General features: G+C 38.0%; 1 protein-coding gene across 7 annotated transcripts in view; it reads right to left on the reverse strand.

Annotated features, from left to right (window-relative positions):
- Positions 1-18,453, reverse strand: part of NDC80 (NDC80, kinetochore complex component) — a 27,799-nt gene continuing 9,346 nt past the window's right edge. For 5 of the 7 annotated variants that reach the window (XM_021387548.1, XM_021387544.1, XM_021387546.1 and 2 more), the window contains exons 6-17: positions 16,596-16,698; positions 14,827-14,916; positions 13,576-13,669; positions 12,192-12,298; positions 11,198-11,342; positions 10,710-10,915; positions 9,568-9,720; positions 9,216-9,305; positions 7,274-7,366; positions 5,433-5,563; positions 4,455-4,557; positions 2-2,446 (exon numbers count right to left, since the gene is read on the reverse strand). In XM_021387548.1, coding sequence (XP_021243223.1) covers positions 2,324-2,446; positions 4,455-4,557; positions 5,433-5,563; positions 7,274-7,366; positions 9,216-9,305; positions 9,568-9,720; positions 10,710-10,915; positions 11,198-11,342; positions 12,192-12,298; positions 13,576-13,669; positions 14,827-14,916; positions 16,596-16,698 — 1,438 coding nt within the window. In that variant the 3' untranslated portion in view covers positions 2-2,323. Of the gene's footprint in view, positions 2,447-4,454; positions 4,558-5,432; positions 5,564-7,273; positions 7,367-9,215; positions 9,306-9,567; positions 9,721-10,709; positions 10,916-11,197; positions 11,343-12,191; positions 12,299-13,575; positions 13,670-14,826; positions 14,917-16,595; positions 16,699-18,453 lie in introns of all 7 variants that reach the window. The other 2 variants (XM_021387549.1, XM_021387550.1) reach the window with 1 other exon arrangement.

Here is an 18,453-nt window from a genome sequence, read left to right on the forward strand (position 1 = left end):
CTGGATACAAATTGATTGTTTTTCACATCATGTTTCTGTCCATGAAAACTCCATGATTCAAAGAAACAGGTCTAAGTAACTTTATTGAGTTTAAAAATCCATCAACTTAAGACATATTAAGTAAGCTATACAAAAGATACTTCAGTAATAGATGGGGGAACTGTACCCCTACAAAAGCCCCCCAGAATTACAAACTACTCATACTACTGAAATATGCAGGTGCCAGTGGTACATTTTGATTAAGACTTCACATTCTGGTTGGAAAAAATCCAACCAAACAACAACAAAAAACAACAATCCAAGCAGTGATTATATTCTATTTAAAAGCCACAATCCAGAATACAAAGGAAGGTCATTCTGACCTTGATTCTTTAACCCATTACCACTGGGTTAGCATTAGTCCTTTGAAATTATTTTTACTAAATCAACTGACTACTCCGCATGCAAAGAGGCTGCAGATACTAATGGACACAGGAACAGTCAGGTACAGAAGTATGGACAAACAAGTATGGGGAAGCCAAGGAAGACTGTAGTCCCTAAATAAGCGATTACTTTAAAGGAACATGATTGTTTTGTATTTTCCATAGCTTTGCTTAATTAGGAGAATATTGCTTTAGATAACAAATACATTAGAAAGATCACAAAAAAGGGATTCTAAGAAGTAATTGAGATTTGGTGAGGAATAGGCTGTTGTAGGAAAAAAATTAAGAGTTACTAAAGGTAAGATGAGAGAAGACAACAGAAGAAAAGCAGGAATGCTACCTGCTTGTCAACAAGCTTTTACAGTTGTGAAAATAAGCTTCTGGTGTATAACAAAGGACTAGAAAGAAATTTAAATACCACCATTATTATAGTATCTGAAAAAAAAAAAAAAAGAAATACTCAGAGCAGAGCCAAAAAATTCACATACTTCAACAAGGACAACAGAGTTTCGTGAATGCTCTGCAAAAAGTGCCCAAAATTAAACACAGTTTGGTTTTATTTGCAGTTTGTGTAGAGAGAGTTTAAACTTAAATTTTGATTTGTATCCAAGGGATCTGTGTTTCATTCAAATCTTTGTCTGATTAAAGAATCAAGGAGTAACTTTAATTATCTATCAGCTACTAAACATTTTTGAACAGACCGTGGAGTTTCTTTGTTGTATGCTTGAATCAGTGACATTTATCACTGAACTGTATTCAAAATTAAACTCCAAGGCTATTTTTTTTTCCAGGGAATATAAAGGTATAGAAAAGAGTAGACAAGCAGATAGCACCTCTGCTTACAACATGGCATGGAACAAGAAAGACAAATACATGTTCAAGAGTTGGGGATACATTTTCTTAATGTATTTGAACTGGAGCTCCCCATATGCCAACTTTACTGCTACTTTCCTAAGGAAGAAAAACCCAGTATGGTCTGCTTTACTGATCTAGCAGAAGAATGCAGACGTTTTACACCATTTCAATGCACACAAGACCAGTTAAACCTTCATCTAATTATTTATATTGTCAGAATTCACAGTGTCCTACTTAAAGCTCATTCTAATACACATACTTAAGAAGTACAGTAAGTTTTCATCTGGTACTATAAGCATTTAGAGGCAGAACTTTGTTTCTAAACTATCTTTCATTTTCTAAACTATTTACAAAACTACTGCATAACTACTACTGATCTTTTTAAAGAGACTTTGCTAAAAAATAATAAAAACTGTACACACTTAGGAGGGATCTCTGGGCAGTTTCATAGATAACAAGCAAGACACTGGAAGACATTTACATTTGGTCTTGCTGATAAACTGAAGGCCTATGGAATGACATGCACTGTCATGAACTTGTGTTAAATACATCTAAATATTAACATGCGCACAAACTATACTCCAAGAAGGAAAGCACAACCCTTTTCTCAGTAATCTTTTAAGTGTACAAAAACCAGCAGTTATTTTTGTCAGTCCCCACTGCATCTGTACTGACAATTATGGTCCCATCTCTTAAGTCCACTGTTAACAGGCTGACATTACTCATCTTTCAGAATGTTCCTGGAAGAGCACAGATATTTATTTATAAAGAATAAAAGAAATTAAGTTGTTCCACGGTTGTCTTGTCACAGACATTGTAATTTTGTAGAAATATTTTGGCAGCAGGAAGAGTAAGCAAAGCTTTTGTTTTTTTAAGTTACAAATATTTTAATCCTTTACTATATTTGTGTCGATTAGACAAAGGAAGTTCATTATCATTTCATTAAAACCAAGTTAGCTGCTAAATGCAGGAAGTAACCATCCTTTTAGGAGACACCACAACAGAGCTTCAGAAGCACAAAATTTTCATCTTCAGCTTTCTGGTAATTACACGCTTTCAGCCTTCTTTTTATAACTGTCTAGAATTCCGGACAAGGTTGACAGTAGATCTTCAGACATGAATTCTTCATAGTCTCTGTCAATTTTGGCATTCTGTTCATCAAGATATTTCTGGAAGAGTTACAGAAAGTTTATTAGAGTTATTGTGGTCCCTATTATACTGTTTCTGCTGAAGCATTCAGAGCAGCCATTGTATGGGTTACATGATTTCAATTAAACATTTGTCTGAATGTTGAAAGCAGATGCAGGAATTTAGTAGTAAAATTTAATCACCTTATTATTTATACCAAATGCTTTGTTGGCAAATATACTGGAAACCAACAAACTTAGTTCAGGAGGCGTAATCATAGAATGGCTTAGGTTGGAAGGGACCTTTAAGATCACCAGTTCGAACTCTTTGCCTTGAGCAAGGTTGCTTCCCACTGGATCAGGCTGCCCAGGGCACCACCCAGTCTGGCCTTGAATGCCTGCAGGGATGGGTATGACAGTGCATTCCTTGACCCGCCCCCTCACCCCCCCAGCCTGGTTGTCATGCCCAAAGCCTAGTGCGTGCTATGAGGTGCAAAAGACCTTGCCCATGAGGGTAATAACAATCAAGGTTTTACCAGAGACAGTTAACCACCACCAAACTGTCTCAAACCAGGTGCTCAGACACCCGATAACAAACACCTGGTTCAATAAAACCAATTCTAAGCTGTTTGACTATAACTCAGTCATCTTACCCCATAAACAGCAAGCAGCCTAAGAACTCAACTCTCTCAAAGGAGAGTTCTTGCAAGCAGCTGGCTGCACACCAGAATCTCCCACTGAGGAGAGACACCTCTCAAGGTTGCTTAACACATGCGCAGAGATTCACTTGGAACATGGTGATGCCTTGCCAACAGATCCTTGGTAAGTGATTTATTGTTTTTAAGCTATACTAGCTTCACTAAGATTTGAGCTTAGATTAATTATGCACCCCTCACTCTCTGTATAGCAAATAGTCAAGGATATCTAGCAATTTCAAATCTTGTTAAGTCACTATTATCATTGTTTAACTTACCATCTTATATCTATTTATATTAATAAATATATTTTTGCCTTCTTCTTATGAGTGAATTGTGCAGTGCTTTAGTCTCCTTCTGCAATAACGGGGCATCCACAGCATCTCTGGGCAGCCTCTTCCAGTGCCTCACTGCCCTCTGAGTAAATTTCTTCCTAGCATCTAACCTCAATCTCCTTTTAGTTTAAAATCATTCCCCCTTGTCCTATCACTATCAGATCATGTAAGAAGTCTCTTATCCTCCTGTTTAAATAAGCTCCTTTCACGTAATGAAAGGCCACACTGAGGTCTCCCTGGAGCCTTCTCTTCCCATACTGAAGAAGCCCAGCTCCCTCGGCCTTTCTTTGCAGGAGGTGCTCCAGCCCTCTGATAATCTTCATAGCCCTCCTCTAGACCTGCTCCAACAGCTCTACATCTTTCTTGTGCTGGGACGCCAGGCCTGGATGCAGTACTCCCTCACAAAGCGAGTAGAGGGGGACAATAACCTCCATCACCTTGCTGGTCACTGCTTTTTTGATACGGCCTGGTATGCAGTTGGCCTTCCAGGCTACAAGAGCACACTGCTGGCTCCTGTCCAGCTTTCTGTTCACTAGGACCCCCCCCAAGCCCCTCTCCACAGGGCTGCACTCAATGAGTTCTTCTCCCAGTCTGTATACATACCTGGTATTGCGGTGACTCAAGTGCCATATCTTTCACTTGGCCTTGCTGAATGCCTAATGAGGGAACCTAATGACAGGCCTACTCCCCAAGCCTGTCCAAATCCCTCTGGATCACATCCCTTCCTTCTTTTGTATCAGCTGCACCACTTAGCTTAGTGTGATCACCAGACTTGCTGAGGGTCTACTCTATCATCAATACCACTATGTCATTAATGAAGATATTAAGGAGTACTGGTCCCAAGACTGACCCCTGGGGCACACCACCCATGACCAGCCTACTACTTGAACATAGATCTGCTGACCACAAATAACTAACAGATACTTTACTGGACAGGGCAAGTTCTCATGTCTGTGTGCTTAATTGCAATTGTAGGTATCTCTAGAAAGATTTAATTCTGCGTATTGAACTTCATCTTACCTCTATAGATACTACATGAGTAGTAATCACTTCTAAGAGACGATTCAAGTTATCACCTGCTTTCCTGCTCTCTTCTGTTGTTGTTTGCATAACAATTTGGTATCTAAAAAATAAAGGCATTCTGAAAGTCAAGTCCGTAATTCTGAACTTCCTGAAATCTTCAGTAATTTCTTTACCAAGTTACATATATTGTTATCTTTAGCCATCATTTTTCCTATTAATACTAATGTAAACCAGGTCAGATTTATTTATTAACATCTGACCTAGAAGACAAAAGGACCATATTGTGCTGTGCTAACTTGCCCGGATCTTATAGCAGGCATGTCCAACCTGCAGCCCACATGTGGCCTGGCAGAGCTTGTAATGCAGCCGCCTCTCCCCTGCCAAGAGTGGAGGTTTTGCCCTGCCAAGCAGCCTGGTTTGGCCTCAAGTATACTCCCATTGCTCAGCAACAACCAAACACCACTGTGTTATCTTTGGTGTGGCACTTTGTAGGCTGAAACCAGGACAGAGGGAGGATGCAGTGCAGTGCCGAGCCAACTCAAGTTACAGCTATCTCCTTGGGCACAGCCTCTCTGCGCAATGTGTGCCAGTGCTCTGTCACCCAGAGAGCATATAAATGCTTCCTGGTGTTCAGAAAAAAAAAAAACAAACAAAAAAAACCCAAAAAACCTCCTCTGCTTCAGTTTGTGCCCATAGTCTCTTGTCCCGGCACTGCGCATCAGTGAAAATAATCTGGCTCCATCATATGGAGGAAAAAAAGTACATGAAAAAAACAGGAGTGCTGATACAGTAGACAAACAGTCTTGCAAAACTTAGTGTTCAAAAGAAACACTTCAACTGTGAATTTGTGAAGTTAATATACAAGATGTATAAGCACTCAAACAATTTTACATTAGGAGTTGAGAAAATGTCTTTATCCAATGATTCCCCTCCCCTCCCAAATAAATCTACATGAACAGAAGTGATGGATCTTACTGTCTCTGTATATCATGCAGTTCATTTGTGGCTTCACTGAGACCCTCATTGACACCACTCTCAAGTAACTGTTTATGCTTCTCTAGCAATTCCAGCTCATTTGCACATTTTTGCTCCTCTTCTTCTGCCTCCTGTAAACGCCAGGAAAGAAAACAAAATATAACATAACAGATCACATATTTGGAAAAATATGATTTTATTTTTTCTTATGTTATTCATCCTGATACTTGAATTAGGAATTTACCACACAAGTAGTTCCACTCTCAAAACTCAAACAAACCTCACCAAATAAAACACAAAAAAACCCAAAAGAAAACCACAATAGACTACGTCCTCCCTCTGCACTTCAACTCTGAAGATTCCTCAAGTTTCAAGTATTTTCTGTATTTCTCCACTCAAAGCCAACCTAGCCTTCCCTTATTTCTCTAACAATATTTGTATGTCAATGTGTTCAGCCATCTTCCTCTCAAAATTAATCTAAAAAGAGATTACTTATAGACTTTCTAAATAGTTTATAAAAAAAACATCAAAACAAACAAAATCATTTTTGACTAAAAAAAGACTTCACTTTGGATTTTGAAATGTGTGTGGAAAATGCAAGCACTCATCTATTGGAGCTATCATCTCATGAAGAAAGGTTAAGGGAGCTTGGCTTGTTTAGCTTGGAAAAGTGAAGACTCCAGGGAGACCTCACTGAGGCCTTTCAGTACTTGAAGGGAGCTTATAAGCAGGAGGGAGATTTCTTACATGGTCTAATAATGGTAGGACAAGGGGGAATGGTTTTAATGTACAATAGAGGAGATTTAGGTTAGATGTTTAGAAGAAATTCTTTACATGGAGTGTGATGAGGTTCTGGAACAGGCTGCCTAGAGAACTTTTAGATGCTCCATCCCTTGGAGGTGTTCAGGGCCAGGGCCCTGGGCAGCTTTAACTAATCAGTAGCAACCCTGCTCATTTCAGGGGGTCAGAACTGGAAGGGAGGTTAAGGTCCCTTCCAACCAAAGCGATTCTGTGGTCTATCCAAGGCGAATAACATTGATGACAGTATATTTAATAAAAATTAAATGCACAAAAACAAACTAAATTCTGCCATCATTAAACAAACACTTAATTCTGGTGAATCACTGAAACCTTAACAAATGATGTGCAATACTAAAGCCTTATGCGTATTATTTGAAAAAAATACAGGAGAAATTAATGACTATGTTCTACTTTAAACATCTAGTTGCTATCGAGTATTTTATGAACTTGTCTTCAAATAAAGATGTATGCAGTTACCTAGATCAAAAGGTAGATTACTGCTATTTTTGAAAGCTTTCAATTAAATCAATCCACCTAAGCAGAGTAACTGCTGGGTGGAAGAACTCCCTGGAGGAAGAAAAATGAAAACAGCCTTACATCAGTAATGTATTTTATGTGCTATTAGTTAAATAATATTTTCCTCAATTTTTAAACCTGTGGTAACAGGTTTATTACAAACTGGAAGTCTATTTATTATATACAATGCATAAACAAGGCAGATACCGTAGAATCTGTTTAAAACACGTACATTGAGACATCCTGAGGTCAGGAGATGGACATGGTTGCTTTTATTACTGGTTGTAGTAGCTTATGATTTACAGGCTCTGACAAAGTACGATATCAGATTATTTTAAGAGAAAGTGGAAGCTGACTCTTAAGATAGCACTCAAATACTTCTGAAGAGAACATGGGAACGTTCTATCATCTCTAAGAACTGAGAGCAAAGTTTCAAGCAAACAAGAAAAACTAATCCTTACATACAGATACAAGAGTTAAGGATATCAACAGTAAACTGTTATTAACATACAGAAAAGTTCTACCTTAAGTTTCTGATGGTAAAGATCATCCAGCTTTTCTGCTTCTTCTTTCAGTGTCTTCACACTGCTTTTCTTCTCTGCTACCATTGCATTCACCTGAAATGAGGATGTGACTTGAGATTTAATTCAAAAGGAATTTCTACCTATAACTCCATGCCATTACAGACAACACATAAAATGCCTTGTTAATCTGGGTCTGGCCAAGGTGGCATTAGCTTTCATCATAGCAGGCTGCATGATGCTTTGTTTTGCAGGGGGCAGGCATGACTTTGGGAAGGTACACAGCCATGATAGCTGACCAGGACTGGCCAAAAGAGTATTCCATACTATAAACTGTAATGCTTTGTGAGAAAAACTGAGGTAGTGGAAGAATGATTTCATTTTTTCTTTTTTTAAAGCTTCCAAGTAGCAGCTGTTCAAAGACTGATAGTGCATTGCTCTGCCTATGAGGGATAGTGAGTGGTTTCCTGTGCTTTGTTTGTTTTTCCATTTTCCATCACCTATTAAACTCCACATATATCAGTTCACGAGTCTTCTTGCCTGTGTTATCTTCTTCCTCCCTCTGGGGAGGGAAGTGAGGAAGCAGCATGCTTGGCTACTGGCTGGGGTCAATCCGTTGGTACTAATACAAAGAACTGTAAGTACGTTGGAATCTGTACAATCATGTATTTTGCCACAGAACTGTAATTTCACAAGGACAGAGATGAAAAAACTAATTTTACCATCTTTGGTGCACACAATGCCAATAAAAGCTTTTTGCATTGTATGTAAATGATCTTGCGCTGGAAATGAAAGTTCTTCTAGAACTGCAGATTTTGAATATGCAGCTCAAAGTTTTCAATGCAAGTTGTTTATGGTTTAGAAAAATACTAATATACATTCAGTACTTCAGATGACAGGTTAATTTCAACCAAAACATAGTGACTTTGTCTCTAAAATAAATAAATAAAATATACTTCATATATTCTGGAAGAGTAACCCATAATGCAAGGGTTTTTGAGAATCCCTGTATTAATTTTAGCACAAAAATTAGACCATTGAACACTTGCTGGTAACAGGTTGTGGGATTTTTTTCATTTTTTTTGTGCTTTAAGCTCTTTGATGATCAGAGGGCTGGAGCACCTCTCCTCTCTCCTGCAAAGAAAAGTTGAGGGAACTGGGCTTGTTTAGCTTGGAGAAGAGAAGGCTCCAGGGAGACCTCATTGTGGCCTTCCAGTACTTGAAGGGAGCGTATAAACAGGAGGGGGAACGATTGTTTATGAGGGTGGATAGCGATAGAACAAGGGGGAATGGTTTTAAACTGAGACAGGGGAGATGTAGGTTGCATATTAGGAGGAAGTTTTTCACACAGCGGGTGGTGACGCACTGGAACAGGTTGTCCAGGGAGGTTGTGGATGCTCCATCCCTGGAGGCATTCAAGGCCAGGCTGGACGTGGCTCTGGGCAGCCTGGTCTAGTGGTTGGCAACCCTGCACTCAGCAGGGGGGTTGAAACTCAATGATCTTTGAGGTCCTTTTCAACCCAGGCCATTCTATGATTCTATGATTCTCTTTACATGGAAATGCATATGTCAGCATGCTATATGACATAAAAATGTTCCAATCCATCCTGAACCCAGTATTGCTAAAGATTTCCCCAATTACTTCTTAGCAATGATAATCCACACAATAGAATGTAATAGACAACTTATTAAACAAGTCTTTCCAATGTTTATCATCAAATATATGCAGCTACATAATCAGTGCAGGGAATATAAATTATTTCTACCAACAGAAGGAGATCCTAATTCTCACAAAAGCTTTTAAGTTCCAACACAATTGAAGCAATCTTCTCTCGGCTTCCCCCCCAAAAAACCCCATACAAATATCCTGTGTAAAAGGTCAAGTGAGTCCAGCAGATAACATTACAGAATCTTAGTACTAACCTTCATTAACCAAAAAACATACCTGTTCCAAAGTATCCTCCAGACTCATTTTCCGTTGAGTAGCTTTCCTAATTTCTTCCTCAGTTTGGTTTACAATCTCCATAAGAGGAGCCTGTAATACACATAGAAGAAAACCTAGCTAATGCCATTTGTCAGTTTAAACTAAGTTTTTTCCTTCTACAAATTTTAATTTATGCTGCTGTACCCACCAATACCAAATTTTCATCCTATACCACACAATGTAGTTATGACAATCACAGAAGTTTTCAATGAAGTTTAATGGAGAGTTTAAGAGAGACTTTCCCAGCATTCCCAAAGAAACAGTAAAATTTTGTTCTGAGTGGTAACAGATACTCAGTGTTGAGTCTACTTACCTTAATCTGAGTTCTGTATTTGACTAGGCAATTTGGTCCTGCCTCAGGATTAAAGTGAATCTCAAAGTCGTGACCTTTAGAATTCTCAGCACTTATTGGAATTAATTTCAGCTTTCGAGCCAGTTTATGATACTCTGCCAGCTGTGTTTCAATCTGCTCAGAGATGAAAAGGGCAACAATCAGAAAAAATACAACTGAAAAGCTTTGCAAAAAGTATTCATATAGTACTTTAAATAGGTTTCTGAATTGCTCTGTCTGTGCCACAGTAAGTGATGTTTTATGATTCTTTCAGATCTTACTCTGCAAAATTTCTCAGTATATATGGGTAAGACTAAATGGTTTCCTCCCATGGTTTTCCCTCCTGCTGTATTATTTCCTGCTTCAGAGTTTTGAAGATAAATTGACAGTGGAGGAGAAACATGCTTAGGAATAGTACAAACTGCTAAAGCAATGATCAGTCATCATGTTGATGTGCCTTCTCTCATTGGTTTTGGCAGGAAGTATCACATGGCCACATATTCTTATAACATACTTGAACTTGAGCATAACTCTAGACATAGCTTATTAAATACTCTATTTTCTGACATGAGCACCATTTATATGCAAATATCAAGCAATATTTTTCTGGTTTTATGTGCTTCATATTTGTATGGTATGAAGAATTTTATACTGAGTGCATGAGAAAGCACAACTCTGCTAAATGAAAAAGATAGATAAATAAATGCATGTTTGTTTATTTCAAATATCTAGCATAGCAGCAGTTTTTGAATCCCAACACCTACAGGGCCACATCTCTTCATTCTGTATAAGCAGCCCTTAAACTCATAATTTACATGTAAGGTACCAATCCATCCCTAAACACACGCAGAGATATTAACTCAAAGCACTAGTTTTGCATTACTTTTTTGCTCTGAAGTCTCAACATATCTATTTCAGTCTAATGTTATTGAAGTCTCAATACTGTAGGACTGAGAGCTTACAGTGGTGCATATTCTAGCCATTCTTGGCACTTTAGCCTGTTAAGATACACCTATGCTGTTGTTAAATCATTTAGAAAAGTTAGTAATAGCTCAAGTCCCAAGCTTAAAGTCACATCGTGAATATTGATAGCCATCTCTCAGCGTGGCAGGGTTTTCACATACCGCCTCTTTATTTCTAGCATATTTTAGCTCTTCATTCCACAGCTGGTGTTCTTCTGCTTCAAGTTCCTTAGTTAGCTTATTAATGGTTTGCTGCAACTCATTTCTCTCATGATTTATTCTCTCGATATCCGCAACTGAGTACTTTTGGTTATCAAAGATGTGCTGGAGCCGGGCATTCTCCTGCTTCATTGCTTCTACTTCCATTTCTATGTTCACAAAACATTTGTAAAAATTAATATAAAAATATCAGACTAGATAGTTAAGGCTCATCTCCCAGTATTTTTTTTTTGAGTAAATACTGTCTGTATTTCATTTCTCTAGAATATAAACAGTTATCTGCAAGAAATTCTCTCAATTCGCAATTAACCTTGGAAAGTTTATTTGTAGCACTATCATACACAAAGTCATTCCTGAAGCTGAGAATTACAAACTATTTATTAAAACCTATTTCTACCTTCACTAAATATTTATGACCAAGGCCACCTTACCTGCTGCCTCGACTTCTTCATTAACACCTTTCATTTTCTGATCAAGGATGGTTGTGTGAGATTCCAGATTAGCCAAATAAGCCTGGTATTTCTGAACATCTGCTTGAAAAGAAGATCTCAGCTTTCGTAGCGATACTAAACGATCCTAGTAAATGGATGGAAAGAACAATCACTGCAGCATTAATCTAAAATAATTGTCTTCCTTTCCAGACAAGGTGGTAGATTACAGTCAACATCAATAGTATAAATATAGAGTTAAAAAAAATAATCAAAATTCTTCATTCTCTGTGACAGCTGACAGAAGTTAGTCTTTAGAATAGCAAAAGAGGCTGAAAAGATGGTTTGCAGCTTAATTCTTGCATTTCAGTATTTCAAACTTTTGATTTGCATTAGGCATTGCATAAAAAGTTCTTACTGCAGGAATTCACAGCTTAAGTATAATACATAAAAGGCAAATGAAACAAAAGGGTGAGGAAAGTGGGAATACAACATGCAAGTTTTGCACAGTAGACAGGAGTTTCAGTTTGCCAGCTGCACACCTACAGAACTATTTTTGTCCCATGTTGTACTAAAAACAGAAGTCACTTTCTGAAACAAAATGCTTCCCCAAAAAAATATTTTTATTCTTTGCTACCACTGAATCCTGTGCTCTTATCCACTGAGAAGTTCTCATACCAATGTTTCTGGAAAAGACAGCACTGAAGTCCAGATAAGCTATCTCAAGTATTTTATTAATAAAATTTTGCATTGACTGAAATATTTTCTAAAAAATATTTGCACAATATTAAACGAACAGCGACTCCACAGTAAAAGTGATCTACTACAACAGTATGAAGTCTGTAATAACGAAGCCTGATTAGAATATTGAAAAGCATTACAGAAAGGAAAAATATTTTCATTGTATCACCAGTATCTTACTATCGAATCATGACAAAGTTGAATAACTGAACATTCAGATCCCTCATACACACAAGGACAGACCCAGTTTACTAACCGGCTCACTTTCCCTTTCTTTTTCTAGTCTTGCAATTTCTTCATGAAGTCTTTTGTTTTCTGCTGCCAAGCCTTCTATTTTGAATTCATCTACATTAAATAAATCCTCTAGGGTGAGAAAGAAGAAAGAACAGTTATAAATTAATCTTCACCTGTCTGTCACCACCTATTTAGAATATCTGAGTAACTGCCTTAGCATCAACACAGTGAATACCTGTTATCTAACCAATTATTTTAAACTGAAAACTAAAAAACTACCTAAAAGCTTTCATTACAAAGTAAATAGGCAAAAAACAGGACAAAACAAACAGTTCTGGTGTCATGTAAGAGCTAAAAATCATTCCTGTAATGTTAGATTCCGAAGTCTCATGAGACCCACACAACAGGATAGTTGTTGTTAGACAAGTTTCCTCTGTTTAAGCTTTGTAAGTTGTCTTATTTGCATGTGCCTTTCCTCATTACAAGCTTTCTTGCATCTTGAGATTTCCCTTACTTCCCTCAGTCTTTTCCAAGCAATGGCATAAATAATTTTTTTTCTACAAATATCTTGTAACAGTCTCATACTATGTCTTCTTTCCAGCTGACGGATCCTGCTGGCAACGAGTGTGTCCTTAGTCTGCTTTTTGTAGGAGAGCTTAAAAAGTGAGAATTATTTTTCCCTCCTTGTTCTCATACACTGTTTATGTTTCCGTAAGTGATGAAATGTCAAAGATTTTCCAGCTCACTGAAGCTGAACACAGGTGCATGCTGAAGCACATATGGAAATCCTCACAAGAGAGTTTGGAATTTTTACTGCTTTCAAAGCTTTACATAGAATTATAAAGGGTGGAAAAAAACACTAAAGCCATCAAGTCCAACCCATCACCACCATGCCCGCTAACCATGTCCCTCAGTGCCACATCCACACGGTTCTTGAACACCTCCAGGGAAGGTGACTCCACCACCTCCCTGGGCAGCCTGTGCCAGTGCCTCACCACTCCCTCACCACTCTTTCTGAGAAGAAACCTTTCCTAATATCCAACCTGAAAAGCAGCTGAACTTTCTTACTCTTCAAATGAGCAGACTGTTGAGATTTATTTATTTACTTTTATAAAATACTTTGTCAGACAGAAACAAGAGTATTTGTGCAGATGGAATTTGCGCCTGAGGAACTGCATACTGCTTTTCTATTACAAAACCATTGAAAACGATACAGTTACACACGTACATCTGACCGCAGATCACGATCCATGTACAATGCATAAAAAAAAGAACTAAGTTAGTGCAACTGAGGGACTTGGGAATTCCACATTCCTTTATTTCAGATCACTTTAACTTGAAAATTGAGCAAGGAGAAAATAATCTAATAACAAAATCAAATACTTTATTAAGACATGAAAACTTACTTAATTTTGACTGCACTTCTGCATCCAATTCTTCATAAGTATCTCCCCCTTTCATGAAGTGCTCGTAGCACTTTACAATGTAGTCCATGAAAAGCTGAGAACAATTTCAATAGTTTTTATGAAGACTCAAAGAATTGTAAATAGCTTGTCTAAATCTACTCACTAATAGAATTAGACAACCGATACAAAAAATCTCTCTGGTTTGACTGTACTTCTTTTAATAAGAGTCAACTTTTTTTTTTTTTTTTTTAAATTTCTTTAAACATTTCTTTAAAATTTCTTTAAAGTCAGTAGACTATATCCAGGTAGAAGAAGGTATCTAGAATTTACATAATTAACAGAGTTCTAGGAGCACTCCATACATTTTTTCTGGGATGCTGATAAAAGGTAGCAGATACAATATTTAATAATCAATTGTCTTGGAACATGTGATACACTGAAGCTAGATAATAGAAACTGTAGCTCTGTTTAACATCCTTTTAGGTAAATATGAACTTTATACTTCAGATGTGCAGATTTTAGAGAATTACTTCAACAATCAGAGGAAGGTTACATAAAAATAATTTGCTGGAGGTAAAAAATACCAAACATTTTCTTCAAAAATACCAAATTTTCCTTTGTTTTTCCTTCCTCTTTAGTTTTTTAAATTAAATGTACTGGCAGAATATAGAATCCTTTCCAAAACATCAGCTGTGAGTTGAGACAGAGTAAAACTCAAATAGTACTAGTAATATATAATAAAATAGAAAGCAAGTAAGCTGCTGGATTTTTAAGAGCTTGAGTTACACTGCCATTTTAAAATATTAAATATTAACACCAAGTTTTAAATGGTAAACAGAATGAATATAAATGGGAGCCACATTAATAATTAATTTACAATCTTTACACTGTTCTGCTGTTAACTATAGAAGACTCAAACACTAAATGGAGATATACATGATAATCTACTAAGACAATAAACAAACAGCATACACACTCCTTTCTCCACAAAGGAGAACAGAATAATAGCAACTAGGAGAAGGTGGCATTTGAGTTTAATACCCAGTCTCCACTGCTCAGGATGTCCGCTCAGGAAACTAGTTGATACAACTTTTTATATAGTGCTATATAAATATGTAAATATCAAACTCAACAGAATATACAAATATAGTCCAGTCCAATTTGTTCTATCATATTTAGATTTTGTTTTGTTACAGCATATGGCAAAATTCAGTTGAACAGTTCTGATAATATTTACTTTTTCCATAGTACCTTGTTATGTACAATTCCATCATCTGTTTCTCCTCCCCAGTTCTGCCCATCATCAAAAGAAGACGGATTTTCCCTCATGGCAGTGTACAACTGAAAGGCACAAGTGTACATACAAAGAACAAGCGTGAAGATCTCCATTAGCTTTCATATTAGTTTCAAGTTCCTAAGAAGTAGGGTAATGTTCGGTTAGGATTTCAGCAGAGTGCAGTGGTGCTCTTTCGGATCATACAACCAATCACATCAAGTTAATGTGCCTGTGTTTTGTTTACTAAAAGCACAGATGAATAGGCATTAACTGGACATCCAGCATTACCAAATTGCCTTGGTAAGCTAAAATGCATCTTTTCAGATTATGAAGGATGGGATTTTCAGGTGTACCCAATTCAGCAGTGGTGAAGTTCTGATAGACTCCAGTTTGGTCCAGATCAGAGCTGGCAGTAACAAGTGAATTGCTGCTTTTAAAACAAACAAACCCCACTGTCATATGATGCTTGAATAACTACTATCAAAAAATTCCACCCTTAGACTTGAAATATAGCGTGAGTTGGCAGCTATCACAAGAAGTCCTACAAGAAAAATACTGAATTATATCCATGAATGTATCACATTTTTATGTATATAAGCCATTTTTCATACAATCATAGATTCTATGAATGATATAGCTTGGAAGGGACCTTTAAGATCACCTAGCTCCAACCCCCCTGCTATAGGCAGGGACACCTCGCTCTAGACCAGGTTGCTCAAAGCCCCATCCAGCCTGGCCTTGAACACTTCCAGGAATGGGGCATCCACAGTCTCGCTGAGCAACCTGTTCCTGTGTCTCACTGCCCTCACAGTAAAGAATTTCTTCCTAATACCTAGTTTAAATCTACCCTCTTCCAGTTTAAAGCCATTTCCCCTTGCTCTGTTGCTACATGCCCTTGTAAAAAGTTGCTCTCTAGCTTTCCTGCAGGCCCCCTTCAGGTACTGGAAGGCCACTGTAAGGTCTCCTTGGAGCCTTCTCTTCTCTAGGCTGAAGAGCCCCAACTGTCTCAGCCTGTTCCCTTGAAGAAGGTGCTCTAGACCTCTGATCATCTTCATGGCCCTCCTCTGAACTCGCTCCAACAGCTCAATGTCCTTCTTCTGTTGGTGGCCTCAGAACTGGACACATACTCCAGGTGGGGTCTAACAAGAGCAGAGTAGAGGCACAGAATCACCTCCCTTGACCTGCTGGACAAGCTTCTCTTAATGCAACCTAGGATACAGTTGGCCTTCTGGGCTGCAAGTGCACATTGCTGGCTCATGTTGAATCTTTCATCAGTCAACAGTCCCAAATCCTTCTCTTCAGGGCTGCTCTCAAGCAGTTCTCCACCCAGCCTGTATCTGTGCTTGGGATTGCCACAACCCAGGTGCAGGACCTCGTACTTGGCCTTGCTGAACTTCATGAGGTTGGCATGGGCCCACCTCTCAAGCCTGTCCAGGTCCCTCTAGATGGCATCCCTTCCCACTAGCATGTCAACTGCACCGCTCAGCCTTTTTCCTCACACACAAATTTACCCAGTCTAACGAGTAAAAAAAAAAAAGTTAAAGTCATAATATAGCATTAAAAACTCAATTAAAATTTTACTGAAATTAAGAGCTAACTCCCAGGGGGCAAGTAAGAGTACCTACCTTATCCTTCACATATAAAATGAAGGAAACTTTAAAAACACTATAAAGACATCTGTAACAAAAATTCCAGCTTGAAAAATATTGGTGGAAATATTTGGTTCAAAGAACTCAGACGCTACCTTGAAACAATCAGTTAACCAAATCAAAGCTGCCACAATCTGAGGCCAGGTGTGTGGTGCTCCCACCGTGTACATGGAGCTTTTTGACAAAGGAAAAGGGTACCTACACGAGAAAAGAAAACATTTTTAAATGCTGTGGAAAATGAACAAGTTTTCTTACAATGAGGTCAAGCCACACAAGGAAGAACAAATTCAATTGTACTTTACATTGTAAGTTGAGAGGACAAAAGGAGAGTTCTCATACCACAGGACTTTATTCCATTATCATGGGTTTTTTATTACATAATTCAAGAAACAAATATTTTGCATATGCAGAGATTAGGAATAATTAAGGCCTCTTACAAAAAAGCGTGAATTATTACTTCATGTACTCCTTAGTCCTTTCCTACTCAACTTTCTACCTTGCTTTGGGTCTTGGTAGCAAGTCCCTTCAGGTCAGACTGTCTTTCTTCTTCTGAAAGATCTACACAAGGAGAGATGGGGAATGCAGTACTAGGTTAAAGGACTAGGTACTCTGTGTGAATGAGGTGATTCATGATGATACAAAGACCTCAAAGAAAAGTCAGCAAATGCAAAGGAGGCAGTAATAGTCCAGTGGATGCTTACTCCACTAGATGGTCAACTGTGACAGATTACCAACATGACAACAGAAACTGAGAAGCAGGAGTCCTGTTCTTATAGAGCAAATTTCCTTCTTCTTGGGTCAAATGCACATTGAAAACAGAAAAGCCGTTGACAATCAGCTTAGAGTCATGCAGTTAAGGAATAGGTAAATTTTAGAATAACTACATAGAAGTATTAATATTTCTTCTAAATATGAATATTTCTTCTAAATATGAAACATCTATACTTCTAACTAAAGGCACATTGTCAGTCTGCTACAAATCAGAGTATAGAAGTGCGGATTTTATTCCATCTTTAGGCTGGCAGTTGTGCCAAGTTACTTTAATAACATAGAATGAGAATCCATGGGCATAATGACAGTTCCACAGAAACAGTCATGAACCACTCAGCTCGATGATTTTTAAAAAATGAAGTATTTATATCCATTCTCTTCCTCTCAAGACTTCTTAAAGTCAGTTCTGAAAGTAACTTTTTTTTAAATCAAAGATTGCAGTCTTGGTGCAACAGAGTAAAGCCTCTTGAGAGCAAGTTCCTTTTCAATATTTCAGTGAGGTCAGAAGTTTCATATATTGTAGGTTTAAACTAAATTTTATTGAAATACTGACAAGTGAACACGTATACATGTAAGGAACCCTCATAGTCTGACACCATCATGGGCTCAAATCTACAGAAGCAGAACACCGTTCACTTTTCTACAAGTCTGAAAATTCACAACTAACAGGTAGTGTTTTTTTCTTTCTTGGAAGGTCTTGCAGCATTAATGATTCCAAATGCTTACAGTACTGAATAAAATTAGAAATAAAACACTTACTACCTAGTGGTGTTTTTACCTTGTTATGGTTTTGTGATTTTTTTTTGTTGTCGGTATTCCACATCATTACATCATGTAAGGTACGGGCAGTTAAAGGGTTAATTCCCCGGTTACTGTAAACTGCCTTTTTTTGGTGTGGCCCTCTGAGGGGGAGGGGAGGAGGTGCACTCCCCAGGGGTCTTTGCGGGAGAGGGGGTGGTGAAGCCGCGTGGGGGACGCGGGGTCTGTTCTTCCCAGCCTGGCGGAGAAAGCACGTGGTCCTCCTGCATTTTTCTGTGTAAGATTTTCAGCCTGTAAACCCTCTATCATAATTCTACTAGCCTCATTTTGATATATTTAGTAAAATTAGTTGTTCCTCCTCAGATCGGTGCCGCTGTTTTTTTTTTGTGTTAGATCCGTCTACGGGTCCCCCTCTTCCCAGGT

This window comes from Numida meleagris, chromosome 2, assembly GCF_002078875.1.
Source record: "Numida meleagris isolate 19003 breed g44 Domestic line chromosome 2, NumMel1.0, whole genome shotgun sequence".
In the NCBI taxonomy this organism is placed as follows: domain Eukaryota; kingdom Metazoa; phylum Chordata; class Aves; order Galliformes; family Numididae; genus Numida; species Numida meleagris.